Source organism: Vipera berus (assembly GCF_964194415.1).
Source record: "Vipera berus genome assembly, chromosome: 2".
NCBI classification, from domain to species: Eukaryota; Metazoa; Chordata; class Lepidosauria; order Squamata; family Viperidae; genus Vipera; species Vipera berus.
This window is the reverse complement of record NC_138203.1, coordinates 215,883,869-215,910,754: the sequence shown is the minus strand read 5'-3', so window position 1 is coordinate 215,910,754 and position 26,886 is coordinate 215,883,869. Positions and strand designations below refer to the sequence as shown.

The following is a 26,886-nucleotide window of genomic DNA, read 5'->3' as shown; positions in this document are numbered from 1 at the left end:
TCGGGCCACCCCCGACGCACCCCCCAGGGAAGGCAGATTAAAATCTCCCAGAACCATAAGTCTGGGAAACTCAACCGACAACCCCGAGAGAGCATTGAGTAGCCCGGGCAGAGCCGTTGCTACGCAGCTGGGAGAGAGGTACATAAGCAACAGGCCCAACTGACCACCAGGGCCCCACCTTAAGAGGAGGGACTCACATCCGCCTATCTGAGGGGCGGTGGCCTCCCGTGGACGAAGGGCCTCCCTAATAACAACCGCCACCCCACCGCCCCTACCCTGAGCCCGAGGCTGATGCAGCACACGGAAACCTGGAGGGCATAAATCAATCAGAGGAACCCCTCCCTCCGAGCCCAACCAAGTTTCCGTAATGCATGCCAGGTCTGCGTCCTCCTCCTCAATTCGTTACAGCAGGTTTGTCCCTGCTCTTGATATGATAGCAGTGTTCCAATATTTGTAGGGCTGCCATAAAGAAGAGGAGATGAACCTATTTTTCCAAAGCACCAGAAGGCAAGACAAGAAACAATGGCAGAAACTAATCAAGGAGAGAAGCAACCTAGAACTAAGGAGAATTTTCCTGACAGTTAGAGCCATTCATCAGTGGAACGAGTTGCCTCCAGAAGTTGTGGGTGTTCCATCAGTGGAGGCTTTTAAGAAGACTCAGGACAGCCACTTGTCTGGAATAGTATAGGGTCTCCTGCTTGAGCAGGGGGTTGGACTAGACCTCCAAGGTTCTTTCCAACTCTGCTATTTTGTTTTTCTGTCTTGTGTGCATAATAGCCGCAGCTATTGAAGAATGGTAGGAAACGCTCATCTTTAGCTGGATGGCAGTGTGTTGACTTTGGAGAGTGCCACAGTCCCTGTCAGCCGATTGCGTTTGTGCTCATCTGCTGCCTTTGATGTATCTGCTGGAGCTTGCCTTTGTTCGTTGCATCCCCCGAGGGCTGTGTCTGAGGGTGCTAGAAAAATTCTTGGCTCCAGCCACAGATGCTCCGGGTCCCTTATCAGGGCGTGGGTTCCTTTAAGGAGCCTTTGGCTGCAGCCTTGGACCATTTTCAAAGCTTTGGGCTGGAGGTGTCAGTGGGGCTGTGCTCATAAGGAAGGAGACTCTCCCTTCCAAACCCCATTTTGAGCTGTGGTTTTGGTTTCCATGGTGACACTTCCTGTGGTAGAGAAAAGAGGTAGTGAATGCTGCACTGTGAGCGTGGCAGGCAGCTCCACTCCTTCTTTCTCTCCCAGCCGGGGATGCTCTGAAGGCCGGCTGCAGCCTCAGGGAGGGGCTGCTCCCAGCCTGATGGTCCTGGGTTTTAAAGTCTACCTGTGACAACCGCACGAGAGGCATGCTGGGAAAACCCAAACATCTGGCTGTCCAAAATGGCCGAATGGTGAGTGAACATACTTCAGCTGCTACCGGGGAAAGGCAAGGCCAGCAGCTGCAACTTGAATTGGAAGGAGCAGCTTGTCTTCCTGATGAAAAGGGCTCCTTCCTAAAATCTGATCTTGGCATTTGGGGGCTCTTTCCTTCAGGGGGAAGCGTAGGCCAGTTGAAAACCTTTCCTGGTTTTCGTACCTCCCCAAGCTGTAGGTAGAATGGTGAGAGGGATTCAGCTCGGCTCTACTACTGCAGTAGTACTGCAGTAGTAGACGGGTAGGGACGGGACAGTAGGGACGGTGGGATGTTCTTTTGTGTGCTGCCTCGTGGTCTTGCCCTCTTCTTTGTAAACCATCTGAGAGAAAAAGGGCTCTTTTCAAGGTGAAAAACAACAGCAGCTGTTGTTTTGCTCTAGCTGGGGCATGTTTTTGCACATTGAAGAGTTGCTGTGAAATCACAGTGCCTTTCAGACTCGCCAGGTTACACTGCACAATCTACTGTGGAAACAGAACGGGCAGGCACGAGTCTGTTATCAGATTGCACAACTGAACATGACTGGCAGACACAGAAAGAAAGGAAAGAATATAATGAGATGATTAGATGGATCGACCTCATGGAATGCAGGAGCCTCTCGCTGTCAGCAAAAGCTGCCGCAGGGTATGGTGACTTGTCTGGGGACCTTTTGCAACAATGCCTCTTTTTACATGGACATTACTGTAAATGAATCTCATGCAATCAGGTTGCTGTTTGGGAAAGGGTATGGTATTGCCTCCGGCTGGGCTAAATAGGAAGAAGCATGAACAATAATGTTTTCATAGTGTTATCTCTACAGAAATCCCTCTGGCATGGCCCGTGCACAGATTTAGTGGACTGAGATCAAAATAAGAAGTTCCCTCATATAGTTTGCCCATGATCATTTGGTGTTCAGATAGACTCAGACCAGTTTCAGCAAGGACAGCTTTGGGCTTCAATGGAAGTATAACAGTGTTCTAGTTTGGATTCCTTGGCACTGAGAAGGTAACCACTAGGCCTATCTACTGCAGCCTATTTGGGCTGCAGAAATCCAGAAGACCATTAGATGTCAACACGGAGTTAGTATTTTCTCCATTTCTTCACTATTAACTAGTGGTAATTCAAACCTTTGCAATCTAGATACTAGTCTTGTCCCATCTATGTAACTTTCATCAATCATTTTTAGAATGATTAATGTGAGCAGAAATGCCTCAACAGAAATCAGACTATTAGGAGTCTTGTGATAACTTTGCAAATTCTGTCAGCAACACTGGAAACAAACCAGAATGTTTTTACCATGGGTCAGGGGTAGGGGAAACCTATGTCTCTAGTATAGGTTTTGGTAATCCTCTGTGTAATATGGATTCTGTATTCCTTCTATTACTGTTTGCTCATGTGAATACATAGACAGTGACCAGTAAAACAGGATGGCTCAAAAACAAAATAAAAAAACCTGATTGAAATAGTTACATGTTATTGTAAAATACAATAATAATAATAATAATAATAATAATAATAATAATAATAATAATAATAATAATAATAATAATAATAATAATAATAATAATAAGTTATACCAAGAATGATTGAAGCATAACAGTTCACCTTAAAGCAGGAGTTTTAAACTGCAGTAAGCTTTTTCCTACACTGATGCTAACCTTTCTAGTGAGTCAAAAATGAAGATGTAGTATCATGTATGTTATTAAAAATAAATATATTATTTATAAAACAACTTTAACATGAAAGCAATCTGCATGAGAAACAGCCGTACCATAGCACTATTTCCTTTTATCTCTTAACTAGTAGTATTTTTTGTTAATGAGAACGTCTGTATTTGGTTTTAGTGTTCGGGTGATGTACAATCTTTTGTTCAAGATGAGATTACACAGTCTAAGAAAGCCATCCTGGAGCTGCCTCAATCCTGCTTCCCCCCCCCCCGCGCCTCAGTCTTTTTCAGCTTGTCTTTTCTTGTCTGGCAGAGCCCTTTGTTCTTCCTTTGCCCAAGCGGAGGGATCTTTGTTCATTGTCTTTGTCTGGCAAAGACCCTTAAGGCAGGGCAGTCAGAGACAACACTCCTTCTTAGCTGCCTCTTCTTAGCTGAAGGAGGCAGTGGTGAGGCCCCTCCTCAAGAAGCCTGCCCTGGACACGGCTATTTTGAACAACTATCGTCCGGTCTCCAACCTTCGCTTTCTTGTGAAGGTGGTTGAGAGTGTGGTGGCACTTCAGCTCCCTCTGTTCCTGGAGGAAACTGATTATCTGGACCCATACCAATCGGGCTTCAAGACCGGGTACAGCACGGAGATGGCATTGGTTGCGCTGCTGAATGATCTCTGCCGGGCTCGGGACAGGGGTTGTTCCTCTGTCCTAGTCCTATTAGACCTCTCAGCGGCTTTTGATACCATCGACCATGGTATCCTACTGCAGCGTCTCAGGGGGTTGGGAGTGGGGGGCACTGTTTTACAGTGGTTCTCCTCCTACCTCCTGGGCCGCTTGCAGTCAGTGTTGACGGGAGGGCAGAGGTCCGCCCCGAGGCGTCTCGTTTGTGGAGTTCCTCAGGGGTTGGTCCTCTCTCCCCTCTTGTTCAACATCTATATGAAGCCACTGGGTGAGCTCATTCGTGGTTTCGGGGTGAGGTATCATCAGTATGCTGATGATACCCAGCTTTTTCTTTCCACCCCGAACCAACCCAGTGATGCCCTCGACATGATGTCCCGTTGCCTGGAGGCGGTCCGGGTTTGGATGGGGAGAAACAGGCTTCATCTCAATCCCGCCAAAACTGAGTGGCTGTGCATACCGGCATCTCAGACTAACCAATCTTTTCCATCGTTAACTATGGGGGGGGGTGAGGTGTTATCCCCCGTTGATAGGGCCCGCAACTTTGGCGTCCTCCTGGATTCACGGCTCAGTTTGGAAGATCATATAGGAGCCATGGCCAGGGGGGCTTTTGCCCAGGTTCGCCTGGTGCGCCAGTTACAGCCCTATCTGGACCGAGATGCCCTACGCACAGTCACCCATGCGCTCGTAACCTCCCGGCTAGACTACTGCAATGCTCTCTACATGGGGCTGCCCCTGAGGACCACTCGGAGGCTTCAGCTGGTGCAGAATGCAGCCGTGCGAGTTGTGATGGGAGTCTCCCGATACTCCCATGTAACACCTCTTCTCCGTGAGCTGCATTGGCTTCCAGTTGCCCTCCGGGTGAGATTCAAGGTGCTGGTGATGACCTATAAAGCCCTAAATGGCATGGGCCCAGATTATCTAAGGGAGCACCTGCTGCCAGCGTCAATTTTCCATCGTCCTGTGCGCTCCCACAGGGAGGGCCTCCTCAGGGTACCACCGGTCAAGGATTGCCGACGAGCGATCCCCAGGGGGAGGACGTTCTCTGTGGGCGCGCCTGCCCTATGGAATCAACTGCCAACGGAACTCCAGACTGCCCCCGAGCTTCGTTCATTTCGCCGGGACCTAAAAACCTGGCTCTTTGAGCTATCTGGTCTGGACTGAGGGGTTTAATGTTTTTAAATTGTGATTTTAATTTTTGCGGCTAGACTTAATTTAATTTAATTTAATTTTAATTTTATATTGTATTGTTTTTAAATTTTGCCTTGTAAACCGCCCTGAGTCCTTTGGGAGTAGGGCGGTATATAAACCGAATAAATAAATAAATAAATAAATAAATAAATAAATAAATAAATAAATAAATAAATAAATAATTTACAATGAGGCAAATTATAGGGAGAATGCTTACTCATCATCAAAAATAAAACTCACTTTCAAATACATATTTAAAATCATACTATCAATTTCCCATCAAAGAAAAACTTTCTATGGCAATTTTTCAAGCTGAGAGGAATAAAGGAACACATTTTTCTGCTTTTTTAGTTTCATCTCAATTGTTAAAAACCTGTTCTTCCTCAATTGAATTAGTTTTTAAAATTAAAATTATATTTTAATTTTAATTAAGTGCTACAACATCTTCCCCAACCCCCACTCCCCAAATCTCAGTCTTTATAGATTCGGCAGCTCTTGATGGTATTTTCCTTCAGCTGTCATCTATCTTCCACGAAATATATGCAACTGGGAAAAAAGATGTTTATTATGATAAATCAGAGTTTCATTTTTGCTTTAATAGGATCTGTTAATCATTCATAATCCACCAGCTCCAAGAAAATGCACCCGGTTTAGTAATCTGTAATGTATTCCTTCAGCCTTTGTCAAAACTGATATGTTCTTTCGCTAGCTTCATGCTGAGAAGAAAGCAGAACATTTTGAAAGAAATACATAAAGAAAAATGTAGCGCTGTCTCCCTTCACTTATACACGTATACTTTGTTCCCAAAGGAATACAGTACAGCCATCGACACACAGGGTTTTTTTTATCCTTGGATTAAGCTACGGAATTGTAATCCTGGCCATAGCCTGTCAAATTCTCATGGATTCTTTTTCAAATCTCTAATATAAAAGGAAAAAAAATACTGCTTGTAGGAAACTTTTCAAACCATAGATTTCCATATTTGAAATGTGTACCTAGGAGATGGAATGAGGCATATTTAGACTGTTCTTTCAAAGGCCGTCCTATATTTGCATCAGAACAGAACAGAACAGAACAGAACAGAACAGAACAGAACAGAAGAGAATAGAATAGAAGCTGGAAGGCACTTTGGAGGTCTTCTAGCCCAGCCCCCTGTTCAAGCAGGAGAACCTATACCATCACAGACAGGTGAACGTCTAGTCACTTCTTAAAAATCTCCAGTGACGGAGCGCCCATGATTCCTGGAGGCAAGCTGTTCCACTGGTTAATTGTCCTCACTGTCAGGAAGTTTCTCCTTAATTCCAGGTTGCTTCTCAGTTTCCAACCATTGTTTCTTGTCCTGCCCTCAGTTGCTTTGGAGAACAATTTCACCCCCTCTTCTTGGTGGCATCCCCTCAAATACTGGAATACTGTTATCATGTCACCCCGTTTCTTCTTGTCTTTAGACTTGTCAAACCCAGGTCCTACAGCCGTTCTTCATATATTTTTAGTCTCCAGGCCTTTGATCTTCTTAGTTGCTCTTCTCTGAACTTTTTCCCAAGTCTCTGTATCTAGCTAACTAATATGAAAGATATCTGATGCTGGAAAAGAAACTATGCATTTTGGATACCACCGTTGGTGCAAAATGTGGCATCCAGACTGTTAATTGAGTTCCTTCAGGAATTGGGCCAGGATTCTGTGAGAGTCAGCATAATATGCTAATATGTGTGAGATTGATATTGACCCCAGCGCTATAGGCCTTTATATGTGTTATTTTTCCCCCCATTTTCTGGATTTTTACATTAGCTACTTGGAGTTGCTTAGCAAATAGGCAATCACATAAATGGAATACAATAAATAATAAAGTAAGAAAGTAAGAAGGGCAGGATATGATGATGACATAATGCTTACATTGATGGTTCTGCAGCAGGTGCCAATGACCTTCTGGGCAAGTTTAAGATGTTTATTTTCAGTCTTAGATAATTTGGAATCTGATTTAGTGATGGGCCACATCTCTTGCTATGATCCTGTCCATTGACTTAAATCAGCAGGAATGGCCTTTTTGAAGTATCCTTTCTGTGGGATACCTTGACTATCTGATAGGCAGAAAAGGGTCTTCTCCTTTGAAAGTTGTTTCTGAGGGAGGAGAATAATTTAACCTCTACTGGTTTAGTATTTTGGGAAATTTCAAGTTTTAAATTGATTTTGATTGTCTTGATTTTGATTGTGATTTTAATTATATTGTTTTTGTTCTAATTTATCTTTTGTTGGCATGCTTGTTTAAGCAGAAAGCCTGGGTGTAAATATCATAATAACAATGAGGATAAAGATGATGCCTCTTTTGAGTTAATCTCTCTCTCACTGACAAAGTACTCTGACTGCTCTCATCCTTCTTTTGCAGGGCCTGGCAGTATCCGATGGAGGTACGTGGAGTATGTGACTGGGTAATTTTAAGGGAGTAACATCGAGTACCTAGAATTAAGGAGAAATTTCCTGACAGGGAGGACAATTAATCAGTGGAAAAACTTGCCTCTAGAAGTCATAGGTGTTTCATCACCGGAGATTCTCAAGAAAAGATTGGATAATCATTTGTCTGGGATGGTATAAGCCGTCTCCTGCCTTGAGCAGGGGGTTGGACTAGAAGACCTCTCAGGTCCCTTCCAGCCCAAAGATTCTATTTCTATTTCTAATGCTATTCGACTTATGAAGACAGGGTGTAATAATGGCCACAGGATTTTGCTGGTTACTTGGAGATATGTTTGATATTGAGGTTGATAAACACAGTAACAGGGAATTGCCAGTTATACTCCCTCATTATAGTTGAATGTTGGCTCTTTGAAAACTACATAAAACAACTTTCAGGGATTAGATGCTAAAACAAATGTTCAGCCAAACTAGGATCTTTGACTGGGGAACAGATCCTTGGTTTTATACTACCATTAGTATATCAAGCTAGAAATTTGTTCTTCACTAATGAGCTGATGAGAATGAACAAATCACCAGTGATAAGAATAAACCAGATCTTTGCACAGTGTCACTGGGAGGGACAGGAATAAGGTTTCCCTTCTCTCTGTTGTTCTGTTCAAAATCACTGTTTTACCAGTAGAAAATCAGCTATCTTCAAACAGTTTCTGGGAGAAATGGAGCACTTTGTCATGTTTTTCCCCTGTGGTTCCTTCAAGATGCTAATTCCTTGCTGATATTAGCAGGAGAAACTGGTGATTTTTGAGCAGATCCTTGGTAGATGGGAAAGAAGGCACTTTGCCTCTCAGAGATTCTGCTTAAAACCTCTGATTTCCAACCATGGGAAATTAACTATGGGCCTACACAGCACGTCTAGCAAGAGAAATTGCTCATGTTCAAAGATCCCACTCAGGGTCACTAACCCATAACCGATATTGAATTAAGAGCCAGCTAGTAATCTGGTAGGCTTTGTACATGAAGTAGCTGGTGCCATCTTGTTGGTCATTTCAGACAGAAAAATGTTTTGGCTTAGCCTGGTACTTCAATAATTGCCAGTTTAGGCAGGTTCAGATTCATAGCACCATTTCAGATATGAGGCCTCCGAAAGACTTGAAACTTTTCTCTGCTTCACAGAGTTAAACAGCTCTGGCAGCCGGGGTAGTAATAACAGTGTGAACAGTCTGCCGTGCACTCAGAGTGTCCCTCCCTCCCTGGGGCATCCCGTGGCCCGCTGGGCTGAGTCCTTTGAGACACTGCTACAGGACCAGCTTGGTGTTGCATACTTCACTGTGAGTTCCATATCACCTTCCCGTTTCCTTTGATTTCTCACTGCACATTCTTCCGTTTTTACGATTGTTTATTTTTATTTCCCTTCTAAGATGGTGTGTATTTGGAGCTACATGATTTCTAGCCGTCTGAAATTGTGCAGCCATATATATATATCTCCTCTCCAGTCCTTTTAACCTTGAAACAGCTGTTCTCTCTTCTGTGCTGTTTTGCTAGAGAGTAGAGCTGTTTACTGATGGCGATTTTGCTACCCAATACAACGTATATAGTGATCTTGCACTTTGGGCAAAGATAATAGCGATGTTTCACCTGAATTCTTTGATTTCCCCACCTGGCTGTTCTAGAGTTCTGGATTATGATAATGTTGCAATAGATAGAAAATTATCCTTTTCTTTCCAGGAGTTTCTGAAAAAGGAATTTAGTGCTGAGAATGTATATTTCTGGCAAGCCTGTGAACAATTTCAGCAGATACCAGCTAATAGCACCCAAAAGGTAAGAATTCTTCTTCTATAAGAAGACCAAATTTTGCATTATAAGTGGACTTATTTTGTGCTAAGAAAATATATGTAATTTGAATAAGTGTATGAGATATGTTTGACCCTAATTTGAATTCTATAGATGGAATATTCAACCTTTATCTTATTATGAGATTTGGAATATAATTTATAAAATTAAGACTTTGATCCTCATAAAACCAAATTCTGTGTATGATTTATAATTCTCTGATTTCTCAAGAGACAGCAGTGCCAAGGAATAATATAATGCCCCATACCCTCAAACTGTATAGAACAGAATTTTGTATAAACAGCAAGCATAATGAGAAGGAGGAAGACAAGACAAAAGAGGGATGATTATTTAATATGTTATTTAGGGAAGTCATATTCTTTACCCAGGAAAAAAATAATAATTCTGTAAGATATATTCATTATTGAACTCTGTTGTTTTTTAGCCACATTTTTCCCTTTTCCTTATCATTGGGGGGAAGCAGTGCAGAGTAATAATTTTCTGCCATTTGTTATTGGAAATCCTACTTAACCGGTCTTGGATTTAGATATATTATTATTCTCCCCCCTTTCAAATTTATTGACATATCCACACTGGCACAAATTTTGCTTTTTTTCCTAAAGCATGGGAGAGATGTATGGAGGCAAGAAAGGAAAGAACTCTTGTTGAATTTTTCACCCAAATGAATAGCATTCATATTTCTTTATTTTTTTTTGTTTAGAACCATTGAAAGCACACTAACCTGTGAGATGAATAGAGCACCCAGATGGTTCTCTCTATATATCATGTTTTTAGGGAGAAAATACAAGCAATGTTGATTACTGCAGCTGGCCTGGATATTTCTGTTCTTTGCTATTGTGGTATTGTGATTCTCCCTCCATGTACTTTCTTTATAGCTGGCTCAGGAAGCTAGGAAGATCTATGATGAGTTTCTGTCAAGTCATTCAGTAAACCCAGTGAACATTGACAAACAGGCCTGGATTGGTGAGGAGGTGTTGTCCACTCCCACTCCTGACATGTTTCATGTCCAGCAACTGCAGGTGAGAACAGTCCACGTCTGCTAGCTGATAGCCAACGTAAGAGACACGTTTATAAAAAATAATAAAAGAGGGATATAAATAAATAATAGGTATGAGTAGTAGAGCAGCTATGAATTTGCTCCCCAATTAGTAATTACGTATACTTCTTATTCAGAATATAATGGAATATAAGTCACCTAAGTGCCAAGGGGGTTCTGCTTGAGAGACGCTAATGATACTCAACTTTGCTTCTTTCAGATTTTCAACCTGATGAAATTTGACAGCTACGCACGTTTTGTCAAGTCTGCATTGTACCAAGCATGTGCAAAGGCGGAAAGCCGAGGGCAGGCCTTGCCAGAACTGAGATCCAACTCTCAGACTGGCAGCCCACCCACCGAACATAGTAAGGTGGGAAGCTTTTACTTCCCGCCTAGAAGATGGTGTGATTTGGAGGGATTTGGGAATGCCTCTTAAGCAAGTGCAATAGATCTAAGAGCTCTTAAACTCTCTGGTTTTCTTTTAGAAAACAAAACTAAAGGCAGGGAAATCACTACCGTTAGGAGTGGAGCTAGCTGGCAACCTGGCTGGGAGGAGTCCTCGGAGATCCTTTCGGAAAGGAGACCGGAGGGACCGTCCCTGGGGAGGTGAGTTCAAAGCTGAAAGTAGGGATACTGCTGAAGGAGGTGACAGAACAGGAATGCTTAATAATTGGCCAAGTATTCTCCAAAGTCCTAACTCCTTGCTAACTATCTGTCCTAGAGGAGAGAAATGGTGGTGAGGGACCAACCCCCTGGCGTGAATCCCAAGGCTCTTTGAATTCCTCAGCTAGTCTGGACCTGGGCTTTCTATCTTATGCAACCAGTGGCTTGCAGGCAGAGGTGAGTAGTGTTTAGCTCGATTTTGAGCTGCAGCTTGTGAAAATATTCTCTGCTCTGTTTGTTGCAATGTGGGCGCTTGGCTCTTGCTTAACAGTATACCATGCCTGTTACATCATAGGTTCTACCCAGCCTCCACACTCTATCTATAATAGGCTATAACTGTGCTGTGTGGAGGAGTTCTCTACAAAGTAGAGATCTCTGCAATTGCTGCTGAGAGCATGCTGGCGTTTTCATGGCTGCAGCCTCTCTCTAAGCCTCGCTCAAGGCTGCCCTATCTTGAAACTGTCGGAAAGTTGTTACTTAGAATGCCAGAGGGTTCTCAGTTGGTGGAAAAACAGCCCTTCTCCTGGACATTATGGCCAATAAAATAAAAGCGGAGAATGAAAATATCCAGAGGAGAATACTGCGGAATTCTAGAAAGCTGGATGATGTATTGGAAACCACTTTGTGCTCTTTGACACAGCAGCTTCCCGCCCTGTTTCCAAACAAATCTATCCACATCATCGGGAAGATGGCCATTGATTGCTAAGCTTGAAATGCTGAGGCAGGCATTGAGATCGCCATAAATCAGCCAGTGTTCCTTCCAGTTGACTATTAGGAGATTGCAGACTGTATGTCATCATTCAGTCAATACTCTGCCCTGAGCTATTGTTGCTTTTCCCATAATCAAATTCCTTTTTTGCACGTACACCCAGACACACCTACAGTACAGCCTCCCATGTTTCTAGAACATTATTTTGTGTATTCTGGTCAGCTGCCCCAAATTCTGTGTTCCAATTATGAGGGGAAACGTTCCTGGCTTCCCTGCCTCCCAAATGAAATGATAGGCTCCCCATTTTTTACGGTCAAGGCCGCAATGAATGAAGGGGGATGGGAGCAGTGCTAGGAATTGGGTCAACCTGGGCCGGAATGCTTCTACAGTTATCATGGCCATGCAGCCATCTACAAAGCCATGCTCCAGGCAGGCAAGGAAGAAGACTGAAGCAGTGGTAGAGCTGTCACAATTACGGATGGCAAAAGGTATGAGACCGGGCAGGAAAATATTTGTCAGGTGCTACCTGTATTCCTGCCCCAGGTCCCATTCCATCATTGTTAGCAAAATAATAATAATAATTAATACTAATACTAATACTACTACTACTAATAATAATAATATAAGAAGAAGAAGAAGTTGGAAGGGACCTTGGAGGTCATCTAGTCCAGCCCCCTGCTCAGGCAGGAAACCCTATACCATTTCAGACAAATGGCTGTCCAGTCTCTTCTTAAAAACTTCCAGTGTTGGAGCATTTGCCACTTCTGGAGGCAGGTTGTTCCACTGGTTAATTGTTCTAACTGTCAGGAAGTTTCTCCTTAGTTCTAGGTTGCTTCTCTCCTTGGTTAGTTTCCATCCGTTGCTTCTTGTCCTGCTTTCAGGTGCTTTGGAGAATAGCTTGACTGCCTCTTCTTTGTGGCAGCCCCTGAGATATTGGAACACTGCTATCATGTCACCCCTCACCCTTCTCTATTCTGTCACCCATTCACACTGCTTGTTTCCTCCGACCGCCCCCATGGGGCAAGTTAAAGAGGCAATTCTATGGTTGCAACTCCTGCTTTTGGCAGTGATTTCTTTGCTACTTGCTCACTCTGTTTCTTCCCCGAGCCCCAGAAGGAATGGCAGGGGGGAAAAAGGCTTTCCATGTACTGTAATTTGAGAAGGAAAAAGAGTGTCAAGTTCTAGCTTTGTTCCACTTTCAAAAAAACAAAAGGTTTTGGTGCAAGAAAGATGCTAATTTTGTTTTCCAAGCATATTAATTTTACGTAGTGAGACAAGTTCAACACTGTCTCTGGAATGGCCAGAGATGCCAGGTAGAGCCTTATACAGTATTGTCAAAGTCTTTTCCAAATAAATTATCCTTGAGAGCAAAAAACAAATACAAAAAAAACCTTGCTTCTTGGTTGTAGGTGGTTATTTCTTCGAGGTATGCCTACCGTGCAAATAAAGAATCAAACATTCTGTTCACATCCCCATCTACCATGGTAAAGGTAAAGGTTCCCCCGCACATGCGTGCTAGTCGTTTCCGACTCTAGGGGCCGGTGCTCATCTCCCTTTCAAAGCCGAAGAGGCAGCGCTTGTCCGAGGACGTCTCCGTGGTCATGTGGCCGGCATGACTAGACGCCAAAGGCGCACGGAACGCTGTTACCTTCCCACCGTAGTGGTCCCTATTTTTCTACTTGCCTTTTTACGTGCTTTCGAACTGCTAGGTTGGCAGAAGCTGGGACGAGTAACAGGCGCTCACTCTGTTACGCGGCACTCGGGATTCGACCCACCAAAGTGCCGACCATCTGATCGACAAGCTCAGCGTCCTAACCCACTGAGCCACCGCGTCCCTTTCTACCATGGTAGCTGATAGTAATAGGTTTTCCCTCAGAGAGGTAGAGCTCCTGAAGCTGAAAGCAAATGCTTCCCACTGTCTAATAAACAGATTAGCAGACAGTTCTATGGTTTTACAGCAAGTGAGGCAGTAGATTGAGTTGGCAGAATTCTGGCTGAATTACTTCAAACTCTCGGTGGTGGAAAGAAAGGAGCATTTCAATTATGTTCTCAAAACGGGAAAATGTACATATTTGCGTAAAGTGTAATTACCACGAGATTCACTGCCTCACGATTCAGTGCCAGCTGCTGGCTTCCATGGTTTTATAAAGGAATATATATTTACTGGCTGGTACAAGTGCTCTCAATATTGTTTACAGCAGTTAGCATTGATGAGGAATAATAGGAAATAGTTTGTGCTTATTGAGTTCCTTCAAGCAATGTTATTGGTCACTATGTACAGTGGGAATATCTGGACTTTTTTTTTTTGATACGTCAGGCTTTCTATAATACTAGATTTTCTTCTTGATATACAGGTTTTCTTCACTGTGTTGCTTCAAATCACCAAAAATCCATAAAGGAATTTTCTTTAAAACTTGCATCTTAATTGTGGCCCGAAGTCCTACTATCATCTCATTCTCTCTCTAAAGCAGACATGTCAAACACAAGGCCCGGGGGCCGGATCCGGCCCGTGAAGTGGTTTCATGCGGCCCGTGAAGCCATCCTGGAAACAGTGAGGGAACAGCCCCCACTGCCTTGGCCCTGGCCCAGAGACCCTCCTCCTGCCAGAGACCCTCAGATCTGTCCCACTCCTGCCCAGGCCCCCCCATAGGCACCCTTGATGCGAACGATGTAGAGCTGGCCACGCCCACCCAGTAGACCATACGCACTCTAGCCATGCCCACCCAGTAGGCCACACCCACCCTGGCCACACCCACCCGGCCCCCTGAGGGCAACTGCAATGCTGATGCCGGCCCTCAATGAAATTGAGTTTGACACCCCTGCTCTAAAGAGAGAGCAATTGAGAGAAGAGTTTTGATTGATTACTGTATGTGCCATCAAATCACTGTCAACTCTTAGCAACCATAGAGATAGATTTTTTTCCTCCACAATGATCTGTCCCTAATGTGGTCTTTCAGGTCTTCCAGGTGAACAGGAAGGGGAAAAAAGCATATGTATTTTTTTTTAATTGCAGGTTTGGATAAAAGCCTCACCAAGCTCACACCTACCATAAGTGCATGCATTGATAGATATACAATATTACTGATCTTTGATCTCAAGTAATTGTCGGTTGTGGACACTGAACTTTCAGGTTGAGATTGTCGTAGGTTAGTAAAGGAAACGGAATGTGATAAGTTCTCTTCTCTACAGAACCACAGGAAGAGTCTGACTGGCTCAGAATCTGACAGTCAGAACCATCCCATTAAATATTGTTGCATTTATCTGCCTGATGGGACTGCATCTCTGGCCCCAGTACGTTCTGGCCTCTCTATCCAGGAGATGCTGGCTGGAGTTTGTCAACGTCGTGGCCTCAATTTACCTGATGTAAAGATCTACCTTATGGGAAGTGAAAAGGTAGGTCCAATTTGTTTTAAGCAAAAAGGAAACATTAAGGGAAGAACAGCACTTTAGAAAACTAAGAGAAAGGGATTTTTCTAGGTAAAATTTAGATTGGAGCGTTTGTAATCTCTCTCATTATATACCGAGGTAGCATCATAACTAAAGTTGCGAATTCAGAAATTATAAACAAAAAATATACCGTGGTCTCAAATTCACTTTAAGCCAATTTACTTGTAATCTCCAAATGCAATATTTATTTACTTTATCTAATTTAATTGAGCAGAAATTGGGCTTTGGGTGTAAATTGGGGTAATTCCCTTTTGGATTGAGAGTTCACTGTTATTGGCTGAGCTTTCCCTGAAATTCTATTTCTTAGTCCTATGCAACAGGGCTAAGGAATGTTGGCCCTCAGATATTGTTCATCACAATTTCCAGTATGCTTCACCATTGGCCATGCCAGTTGGGAGTACTAGGGTTTTAATCAATATATTTTATATAACTTCTATTTCTATGTTCTATATAGCTTCTAATTGCCTAGTTGGCTTATGAAGATAGGTCACTGGAGTCCCTTTTAACTAGAGATAGTAGTTATATTCTCTAGCACAGGGGTCTTCAAACTTGGCCCTTTTATGACTTGTGGACTTCAGCTCCCACAATTCTTGAGCCAGCATGGCTGGCTGAGGAATTCTGGGAGTTGAAGTCCACAAGTCATAAAAGGGCCAAGTTTGAAGAGCCCTGCTCTAGCATCTATTCAAGTAACACATATTGTTAGCAAGCCAGACAAATAAATATTGTTCAAATGAAACTGAATTCATTTCAAGAACTATCTTGGTTTTGTCTAGGCTTAAATTGATATATAGTTTCAGTGTCTTTTAAATTCATACAGCTTTATTGTTTTTCCTCTTTGAAAGGGCTGGAGAAAAATATATGTATCCAGATATCTATAATTCAGATATCCAACATGATTGTACATTTTTCCCAAAGCATATTTATATTGGGCAAATGATTTTTAGTTCACAGACGATTATATAACATGCATATATTAGGTGAAATTGACAAGTAATTTCAGTTTTCAAAGAATATTAGTATCAAAATATTCCTGATTAATAATATTTTTATCTTTCTTTGTTTAGTTTAGAAACATTTTTAATCCTACTACAATTTTAAAAATCTCTCCCCAGTATTATTTGCAGATGTTTGAAAAGCTATTTTCCTAGAATTGCATCAATGATCTTAATAGTTTCATACAAACAGTCCTTAGACTTACCGTATAACCACAATTGAGACCAGAATGTGCATTGCTAAGAAATGCAGTTATTAAGTGAGTTTCCACGATTTTACAACCTTTTTTTGCCATGGCTGTTAAATGAATCACATTGTCATTGAGTGAATCTAGCTCTCCTCATCGATTTTGTTGGGAAAGTCATAAATGGCAATCTTGAGACCCTGGGTCACTGCAGCCATGATAAATTCATGCTGATCATTGAGTGATCAAATTTTGAGCGTGTGGCTGTAGGGATGCTGTGACAATTTTAAGTGCAAGAACCAGTTGTCACTTTTTTCAGGACAGTTGTAACTTCAGATGGAGGTTAAATGACCCACGTCAAGGACCAGCTGTAACGTATTAGTCTGTGGGCAATGTAGAATCATATCATACATTAACAAGCATTTCTATTCTTACACCACTGTTCTTTCTTTGCACTGTATCGATATTTCAGTATTTCTTTGGCCTTTCGCAGAAGCCGCTGGCATTGAACCAGGAGAGTTTAGTACTGATGGACCAGGAGGTGAAGCTGGATATCAGGGTCAACTTTGAGTGAGTGTGATCTCTGAAGACTCCTTCTGTTCTGGGTTGGCTTTGCTTCATCTTTCTTAAGATGAGGCTCAGAATTCCTGCCCCAAAAGAGTGATCCATTTGTTTTTACAACACGGATTAAACCAACTCTTTTGCTGTTTTGGGGGGGCCCTACATGGATGCAGCAGTTCAATAGTACTCATTATGGATTGTATGTGGCTGAACTAAAAGTGAGCTTAAGTTGCCTTTCCTTCATTTTGGTACTGATAGTTGAGAAAGTAGACTTAGAGTCTTCTCTCGTTGCTGAATTAAAGCATTATTCGCTTCAATTTGAGTTGGCAAGCAGCAACAACAGCAATAACCCCACCCTGGCACAACATTTTCTATTTCCTTTGCCAGTCTCTATCACACAGCTGTTATTTCTGTTTTAGCTGACCAACAAATAATGGTCTCCTGATTTCGGGTGTGCAACACAGGTTAAGCAAAGTAGTTGCTTAATCACACCGATTATGGTGCCCTCCCACTCACTGAAGTCAGAGGGAATCCATCCATCAGTCACCACAGGGAATGGGAGGCTGGCATTGGGATGGGGTTTCAGGATAAGGAAAATGCCTTGGCCTGGCTCTCTTGTTTACTGTGCCTGGCAGACCAGGAGGTTACGGGTCTGTTCTCCCAAGTCCACCGAACAGCAAACAGACTTGTTGAGGCATATAGGAATAAACCGGTGTTCACAAGTAAGAAAACGCAGTCCTTTTAAAACTTAAAGCTGCCCAGAGTCCACTGCATTAATGAGACGGGCGGCATAGAAATTAAATAAAAAAATAAATAAAACCAGCCACCTCTCAACAATTTCCACAAGGAAGAGCAGGGAGGAGAATAGTGGTACAGAGGAGTGCTTGGGGTCTGGAGGGAAGGGTTGTACCCTCACCAACTTCATGTGGCCAATAGACATCTCACCTAAAAATAACTTCAGATGTCTCACGCATGGGTTGAAGACCCACACCAAGAAATGTTTGTGTTTTGTAAGAGCCGTGGCAGTGCAGTGGTTAGAATATACCATTTGCAGACTAATTGTGCCTACACACCAGGAGGTCGATCTTGACCAGCTCAAGGCTGACTCAGCCTCCCATCCTTCTGAGGTCGGTAAAATGAGGACCCAGATTGTTGGGGGGGGGCGCAATATGCTGGCTCTGTTAACTGCTTAGACAGGGCTGTAAAGCACTGTGAAGCGGTATTTAAGTCTAAGTGCTATTCCTATTGCAGTATTTCTGGTTGTGCGCAAACTAGAAAAAGCCTTTAGTGGTTGAAGGTTAACAGCCCCGAAATCCACTATCTGTGCTACTCTGTCCATGACATGCTATTTCCCCCCGGGTATGTGACCATTTTAGCATCAATGTCTATGCCACTATAAATAATTCAGAGCTCATAATTCATTTCAGTAGATCTACGGCATATGAAGGTTTTTCTTCCTGCTGTGTTCATATATACACCTGCAGTTGGAGATGCCATTCTGCCCCTTTCCTAAGCTGCTTTCTCATTTTCCTTTGTATTTACCATGAATTGTAAATAGGCACATAGAAGTCAGGAAGGATTGAGGCGATGCAAAAGATGGCTGCGATTTGGCTATGACGTATGTAATGTGCTATACCCATTTAAAATATTTATAGTGGGGGTTTTTTTCCTTCATTTTGTGCTATCAAGTTGATGTTGACTCTTAGCAACCACTAGATAAACCTTTTTTTCTCCAGTACTATCTCTCCTCAACCCGATCCTTTCTTTTTACAGTCTGCACATTATACCTATCAATAAGACAGTCCGCATTCTGGCAAAATCAACTAAAACCTTGCAAGAAGCATTGCAGCCCATCTTGGACAAATACAGTCTTGATATTAAACAAGTGTCACTCAAACGGGTGAGAACCATCATGAAATAGGGTGTGTAAATATGGGTAGTCCTAGAATTACAACACAGTTGGCCCGCAGATTTCTGTTGCTAAGCAAGACAAGTGAGTTTTACCCAATTTAATGACCTTTCTTGCCACAGTTATTAAGTGAACCACTGCAGTTGTTAAATTAATAACACAGTTGTTAAGTGAATCTGGCTTCCCCATTGACTTTGCTTGTCAGAAGGTCACAGAAAGTGATCACATAACTCTGGGACACTGCAAATATGAGTCAGTTGCCAAGCATCTGAATTTTGATCCCATGACCATGGGATTGCTACAATGGTCATTAAGTCACTTTTTACCCCAATACCATTGTAACTTCAAATGGTCACTAAATGAACTGTTGTAAGTCGAGGACTACCTGTAGTGTTTAACTAAGCTGGGATTTGTCAATATGACATGTCTGCTTACTTCTGGACCTTCAGCTCGCTCCCAGTTGCATTCTGCAATTCTTGAACTGCATTAGAGACACTGCTTCCACTTTATTTATTTATCAAATTTATCTGCTGCCCATCTCACCACAAGCTGATTTACCAGGAATAAGAGCTGTGAAGCTAAAAAGACAGCTACCGAGATTGGAGTTCTTGGTAGGCTTCTGTCTTGTTCTGTGGGTTAGAAGAACGCGCCCAAGTTCTCTGGCTCCATGCTTTTTAATGGACTACCATTTCCAGGTGGCTATTTTTGTAGAGCTTATGTTGAAAAGCCGTGCCCACTCTCTCAGGGTATGTGTACACTACTGTTGGGGTCAACCATTTCCGGGAGGGTCTGTGTTCTTCTCCCTGCCCCTGGGCAATCCTGGCTTTTTTTCAATCTGTTAACTTTGTTCTCTCTCTGCAGTCTGGGGAACTCCAAACTTTGAAGTTGGAAGAGAAGGTTTGTGCAGTGGCTGCTCAGAAGCTTGTTCTAGATTCAGATGCAGGTATGTGATGGTCAAAGGAACATGATTATTTATGTAGGATTGTAACTCCCAAGCCAGATTAATTCTACTGTAGACAGCTGGAGGCAAAACTCTTTTCCCCTGAGGAGAATTACTTGATGGTTCCCAAGAAGAGATTACTACATATTCTTTGTAACTTTTTCTTTCCCATCAGTGCTAGTGAATAGATGTTCTTATTTATTCACTGTAAGCAGTGGTTGAAATCTATTTAAGTAATTAATTTATTAAATTTGTTTGCTGCCCATTTCACTCTGAAAAGTGACTTAGGGTGGCAGTTGTGATGCAAAAGTTGTGCATCCTGCCCTATTAACCTGCTCGGTGTTGGATGCAGTGTATTTCTGGAGAAAATTAGGTATAGACCACTTACCCGTAAGCAGGTCAGCTGCTTTAAGCATATGAAGCATCTTTCCCACGTGTGGCATTCATCTGCTTACATGCTGGGATGTTTGCCCTAAAAAACGTGGAAAGGAAAATTCTTGTCATTTATTTATTTAAGAAAATGCATATGGCTGCCCAACTCACTCTCAATGACTCAGGTCAGCATACGTGTATAAATCCCATTACAAAAATCATACAAAAAAACAATGGCCCCCAGCCCCTGGTGACAACAATCAAGCCACTTGATGGTCTCCATATCATTCTCGGTTCCCCAGGCCCATTGGCAGAACCATGTCTTCTGGACCTTGTGAAAGTGTTCAAGGTGAGGGCCAATCTTATTTTTACAGCAATGATGTTCCCCAGGGAGGGAGCCACCACAGAGAAGGCCCTTCTTCTTGGTCCTGCCAGATGGACCTTCTTAGGAGAGAGGACCTGTAGCATTCCCTGCCTCCCCGCCCTAGTTGGTTGAGTTCTCCTCTTCCTCCATCCTCTTCCCTCTTCCATGTTCCCTCTAATTAATAATCCCCAGTCTCACATGGTAGACCCCAGAGAATGTTACCTGCTTATTTGATAGAAAATGAGATAGTTTATAAAAATGTGTGTTTGTAAAAGCTGAATGGAAGGAAGAGAAAATATGATGGAATATAGTAGACCTGCTGAATAGGTTCATTCAAGGGAGCCATGGCAGCATAAAAATGGTAACTCTGCTTTTCTTTCCTTCTCCTTATTGGTACTCTTAATTCACAATACACAGTATTTCCTTCTGCTGACTGCTGCTGTCCTTCAAGTCATAGATCAACATCTCTCACGCAGCTACCTAAAGCAATTATCTTTCCTCCAGAAATTCTAACAGCCATCTCTTTTATTGCAGAAATAAAACCTGTTGTGGCAGCAGATGCTTCTTGCGAGCAGGTTGAGGTGAGCACTGATCATGAAAGCAATAAAACTTTTAATAAATAATAAATATGACTCTTCCATAACTTTTAAAATGCATCACTGCATATAAGCAATCTATTCCTACTCTAGCATTCTTCGTGATAATGATAATGATGAATGTGCAGATAACTGCTTTATTTTTTTCCCCATAATGTGGATGCCATACATTTACTGGGAATGGTCACAGGCCAGGAATGATGTTTCTAATCCCTTGGTGACACACTATGCTGAGGTTGTAGTTGTGACCTACGTACAAATGGATCATTTTCTGAGGCTGGCTTTCTCCCACTATGGTTCTAGGATGACAGTACTGTGGAGACAGAATCTGAAAGTGACCCGGCGATGTCCTATCCTTTTACCAAACCCATCAAGAGTAACCAGAACCAACACACATATGACATGGAAGGTAAAGCATCTTGGTTTCTGCTTGCAACCTAATAAAGTTGAGGAGGTCAGGGGGATGCTTATAAATTAGTGTGTGTGTGTGTGTGTGTGTGTGTGTGTGTGTGTGTGTGTGTGTGTGTCTACATACCTTTTGAGTCAGTGTTAACTCTTGGGGATGGCCTTGACTAGTCTCTGCAGTTTTCTTGGTAAGGTTTTCAGAAGTGGCTTGCCATTGCTTGTTTCCCAAGGCTGAGGGAGAATGACTGGCCTAAGGTCACCCAGCTGGCTTCAAGTCTACGGCAGGACTAGAACTCAGAGTCTGCCATTTTCTAGCCTGGTGTCTTAACCACTACAGCAGACTGGCTCTCTAGAAAGTTAGTAACTCTCAGAAATTAAGCAGAACCAAGTCATGCTAATTTGGGTATATTTTTTATAAATTACACTTTCTAGCAGCGAATAACCAAGTGTAGAGCTGTGGAGCACTTGGTTTGGAAAGCAAGAAGAGAGGGACCTGTTTATAGAAGCTTGGGAATTTAAATTGGAATTTAAACCTGCATCTCCCTGATTTAAGTTCAACACTAACCACTATATCACATTGCCTACTGAGATATAGATGGGCAGAAAGGCAGGGAAGAAATGGAAAGAAAACTGGAGGTGTCATAGGGATTAAATTGCATTGAAACCAAGTTTGTCATTTCCTGTCCCAAAGGTACTGTTGGCATACAGGTTAGCACTCCCCCATTTTTTAATATTCAACATTTATTAAAAATGATTAATTATGTGCCATAAACTCAGTGTCAACTCTTAACAACTATATAGATAGCTTTTGTCTGTGACAACCTGGTTCTTCAGGCCTTCCAATGGTGGACATCACCAGTATATATTTATATTTATCAAATTTTTATACCGCCCTTCTCCCGAAGGACTCAGGGTGGTGTACAGGGCAATAAATATTAAAATATGAAATACAAAAGTTAAAAAACATTAAATAATTATGCCCGATATAATACATTAGTTAAAATCCATGTAAAAACCCCAAACCCCAAACCCATCAGACCAGGCCGGCTTGTTCAAATAAATAAGTTTTTAGATCACGTTGGAAGGAGCGCAGGTCGGGGGCCATCCGGAGCTCAACCGGTAAGCGGTTCCACAGGTCTGGCGCGCCCACAGAGAACGCCCTCCCCCTGGGGGCCACCAGTCGGCATTCTCTGACCGGTGGCACCCTGAGAAGGCCCTCTCTGTGGGAGCGCACTGGACGGAGGGAGGTTGACGCCGGCCGCAGGTGCTCCCTTAGGTACTCCGGACCCATGCCATGTAGTATAACTGAGTCTATCCACTGTGCTGTTGGTTGTGCTCTTCTCTTTCTCTTTCCCAGCATTAGAGTCTTCTCCAGAGAGTTGGGTCTTTGCACAATGTGTCCAAAATAAGATAATTTAAGCCTGGTTATTGTACTTCAAGTGAAAACTCTGGATTGATTTTATTTTTGATAGTCCATTTATTTGTTTTCTTGGCTGCCCGTGGTACAGTATTCTCAGGAGTTTTCTCCAGCATCAAATTTCGGAACAATATTCTTTCTATCCTGCATTTTTCAAAGTCCAACTTTTCTTGCCATAAAGTACCATGGGGAATACCATAACCATTGTAGCAATCCAAACAGTTAACAATTGAAAAAGAACAAAGATGTAGTCTATTGATTTCCATATTGTCCATCTGGTGATGTTTGTGTGTAGACGTGTCATTTTGGTCGTTTGAGGGCAGGGTCGCCAATGAAGAAATCATGGAAGTGGCAGCAATTGATAGGTCACTCCTGTTTCTTTTCAGTTTGCTAAGCCATGCACTCGAACATTTTCCTCCATAATTATTTCCAGCTTTGGCGTTCCGCTTTCCAATCCCAAGCAGCACATCTTCCTTGCATGTTCTATTGTTCTCAGACTGACCTTGATCATAAAATTCATCAATCTCATCTTCATCTGCGTCAGTGGTTGGAAAGTAAACATGAATAATCGTCCCACTAAAGGGCTGCTTAGAAAGTCTAACTGATATTATTCAGTTGTTGATTGCATAACAGACAAGTACAGGTCATCTTGGCTAACAATCACTCATTCAACAACAATCTGAACTTGTCGTTCAGCACAGAATGAGTGGTATTTAACAACCGATCTTTGGAGTTCCAGCTATCACAGCATCCCACAGACATGAGGTTGCCATTTGAAACTTTCTTTGTTGGCTTCTACAAGCAAAATCAGTGGGGAGGCTGGCAGGAGATCTCAAATGGTGACCACATGACATCCTGGGCGCGCCAGACCTTTGGAACCGTTTACCGGTGGAGCTCTGGATGGCTCCCGACCTTCACTCCTTCCGACGTGACCTAAAAACATATTTATTTGAACAAGCCGGCCTGGTCTGATGGGTTTAGGGGTATTTTAATGTTATTGTATTAACGTATTGAATTGGGCTGTAATATTTAATATTTTTTAACTTTTATATGTTATATTTTATTGTATTGCCCTGTACACCGCCCTGAGTCCTTCGGGAGAAGGGTGGTATAGAAATTAAATTATTATTATTATTATTATTATCCTTGCTGAACAACTTGTGGTGATTCACTTAACAAGGAATCAACTGCCAACGGAACTCCGGACTGCCCCCGACCTTCGTTCATTTCGCCGGGACCTAAAAACCTGGGTCTTTGAACTATCTGGTCTGGACTGAGGGGTTTAATGTTTTTGAATTGTGATTTAATTTTTGTGGCTAGACTTAATTTAATTTATTTTAATTTTATATTGGATTGTTTTTAAATTTTGCCTTGTAAACCGCCCTGAGTCCTTTGGGAATAGGGCGGTATATAAACCGAATAAATAAATAAATAAATAAATAAATAAATAAATAAATAAATAAATAAATAAATAAAATAAGGGCAACTGGGAGTGCCGGAATTACCATTGCTAAGCAAAGCAGTTAGATGATGTCATATTTTATGTTCATGTCATTAAGCAACAGCAAACTCTGATTCCAACTGCCATCGGTAATGGAAGACTACATGTACTATTCTTGCTGTATCTTTACTAGCTATAAAAAATGTGGTTCCTTCTTCGTTTTTTCATTCTGTATAGTAAGCTGTATAATCTTCTGACTGAAAGTATCCATCGCCACATATGAATTTGCTGATTCCATATATATCAATTTGTAGTTGTTTCATCTTTCACTGTGTTGAGCTTTCACAGGTTCATGCTTCTTATGTGCCATGTTCCCACTAATTCTGCCTTTGCAGCTTTGGATTTTCATACCTATATGGCAAAGCAAACAACAAGATGTCCCAAAGGGTTTTAGTCTAGCCACATCATAAACACAATTAGTCTTCTGAAAGATTAGCAGCTTTTCCACAGTAAAATGTTCAGTTCCAGCTGACCTGAGGGGCCATCATCCAGCACTTTATCTTCAATTTTATATGTTCTACCAATGGGTTCTTGGTAAAATACAGTAATGATTTACTATTGTATTCTCTGACATAATATGAATGGATGTCTACTAAAGTGATCATCAGCATCTTTCTATATTGCTCCCCCCCAAATATAGGTGCCTGCTAGTTTTACCTGGGATGACCTTCATGCCATGGGTGACCCTGCTGGGAGTTTATACTCCATACGCTCCCAGTAGTCTTTGCTCATCGTTCCCAGGAATGCTTCCTTGCCATAGTGAGGCAGTACAGCAGGACGTGGGTGGATTAAATATAATTACATAACAAAAATTATGCAAGGGCCTGCTGGATCATGAATACAGTCTCTATTACTGGTCTCAGTGGCTGGGCACACACGCGTGAAGTTGCAAGCCTCTGTTGTTGGCATTGCATCTCCTGCGTCTCTTTCCTGATGCCCCTTTTCATGTGGAGCGCTTGCCAGGTGCACAATTTGCAAACTAAATTGCAATAGCTATGCCAAGGGATCTGGGGTTTGTAGTATCTTCTTTAGGAATCTAAGAACTCTGTGAGAGTTTTAGCATCCTCTTCAAGATTCCTTTAGGATTCCTAGGGAAACCAAGACGATTAAAGGCATATATAATTAATATAAGCAAGTTAAAAGAGTTAAATACTGCTGTTTGTAGAGTGACAGTATGAAGAATGGTTGGGTCTCACGTGGCTCTCCAGATGTTGTTCAATTCCAGGTCCCCTCAGCCTGGTTCATGAGGAATGATTTAAGTTGCAGACCAACAGATCCTGAGAGTACTCAGCCCCCAACCATGGTATTATGATTTTAGATACACAGTGAAGTACTTCTTCTCCCCTAGGACTAATGGAACTACTGAATCGTGCACAGAACTCCAGGGCCAATGACCAGCGTGGGCTGCTGTCCAAGGAGCATCTAATACTGCCTGATTTCCTTCAGGTGCCTGAACAAGTTGGTGTCACCTGCACAAGCCATTCCCCATCCAGCTCTGCCACTGAGAATTGCACCCTCAAGGCAGCCGATGCTAACACCTCTCAGCGTCAATCCCGGGGGCAGTCGCAACCCCAGGTTTCTCCCTCTTTACCGTTGCAAATAGCAACTTCATCATCGTCGGCTGCTGCTGGGAAATCTGACCTGTGATCTACTCCATGAGAACCCCAACCCACCCTAGGCCCTCAATTGTATGCTTTTTTTTGCCGTGAAGCCAGGCCTTTCCTGTTTGATATCTGTTCATGATCTGCCTCTCACAAACTTGTCCCTCTGGTCTAGGTGGAGGCCTGGCTAGACCCCATCTAGCTCTTGGGACTCTCAGGCTGTCTTCAGGAATGGACATGTGTACTCCTAATGTTCTGGCTGACGTCCACTAACTGCCCATGCTGGCTGGGCAGCAGGGTGCCAGTATTACTTACTTGCTGTACCAAACTATTGTGCGGTGTTGCTCTATGTCGTAAAACAACTGCCAATGGCTGCTCCAGTGGCAACTCCAACCCTGTGGCTAGTGGTGATGCTGCCTGTATATAGTTTGTAATTTTCGGTTTCTGTAAAATGTAAGATACACTACTAATTAAGTTCTCAGTTTTTGTTTTGGGGTACATGGGTTTCAGTTGGTGGTGTAGGGTGTGGCATGGTTTGGCATGAACATACAAGCCCACAAAGCAGACACACATTTCTTGTTCAGATGTGAGGACAAAGGCTTTGAGGAATCCATGCTTCCTCTTGAAGCAATAGAGTGAGCCCCAATTAGCATTAGCATTTGCTTCCAAATTCATATATGTTAACACATATGAGTAGAGATCCACATCTACCAAGTTTAAGATGGCCTAGGCAAGCTTTGCTTTGTAGAACTTGCAAATTATTCTTCCTGAGACATATGCAAGGACCTCTGTTAAATCTTGTTTTGGGGTATGGAAAGAACTATGACTAATAATTTTAAAAATTGTTTTCAATATTGTGAGCTCTTGGCACAACGTTTGTGGTTGGCTGTACTCCCCCACACTGGATCCTTTACGCTATCCCTAAACCAGGGGATGGATGTTCTGTATGCCCTGCATTGCCTTGTTGAACTTGAAATACTGTACAGGTAGTCCTCGATTTACAACAGTTCATTTAGTGACTGTTCGAA

General features: G+C 42.6%; 1 protein-coding gene across 3 annotated transcripts; it reads left to right on the top strand.

Moving 5' to 3' along the window:
- The first annotated feature begins 1,247 nt into the window (after window positions 1-1,247).
- RGS14 (regulator of G protein signaling 14) lies at window positions 1,248-26,318 on the top strand. 3 transcript variants are annotated; one of them, XM_081317083.1, is made up of 15 exons: window positions 1,248-1,382; window positions 7,287-7,308; window positions 8,483-8,637; window positions 9,035-9,127; window positions 10,036-10,179; window positions 10,417-10,566; window positions 10,682-10,802; window positions 10,918-11,036; window positions 14,758-14,961; window positions 16,686-16,762; window positions 18,527-18,653; window positions 19,524-19,605; window positions 20,873-20,919; window positions 21,238-21,343; window positions 25,606-26,318. In XM_081317083.1, the coding sequence occupies exons 1-15, from the start codon at window positions 1,338-1,340 to the stop codon at window positions 25,902-25,904; spliced, it is 1,791 nt and encodes a 596-aa protein (XP_081173209.1). In that variant the 5' UTR covers window positions 1,248-1,337; the 3' UTR covers window positions 25,905-26,318. The 3 variants fall into 3 exon arrangements, with proteins under 3 accessions (XP_081173209.1, XP_081173211.1, XP_081173210.1); XM_081317085.1 differs by lacking the exon at window positions 25,606-26,318 and adding an exon at window positions 23,937-24,567; XM_081317084.1 differs by lacking the exon at window positions 25,606-26,318 and adding an exon at window positions 23,190-23,319.
- Window positions 26,319-26,886: the final 568 nt, after the last annotated feature.

What these genes read in the sequence shown, in the direction of transcription:
- RGS14 (XM_081317083.1), top strand. Translation starts at nt 1,338, where the DNA reads ATGCTGGGAAAACCCAAACATCTGGCTGTCCAAAATGGCCGAATG. An exon ending in TTCATGTCCAGCAACTGCAG is followed by an intron (nt 10,180 to 10,416) that starts GTGAGAACAGTC and finishes TGCTTCTTTCAG; the next exon opens with ATTTTCAACCTGATGAAATT. An exon ending in AACAAGTGTCACTCAAACGG is followed by an intron (nt 18,654 to 19,523) that starts GTGAGAACCATC and finishes CTCTCTCTGCAG; the next exon opens with TCTGGGGAACTCCAAACTTT.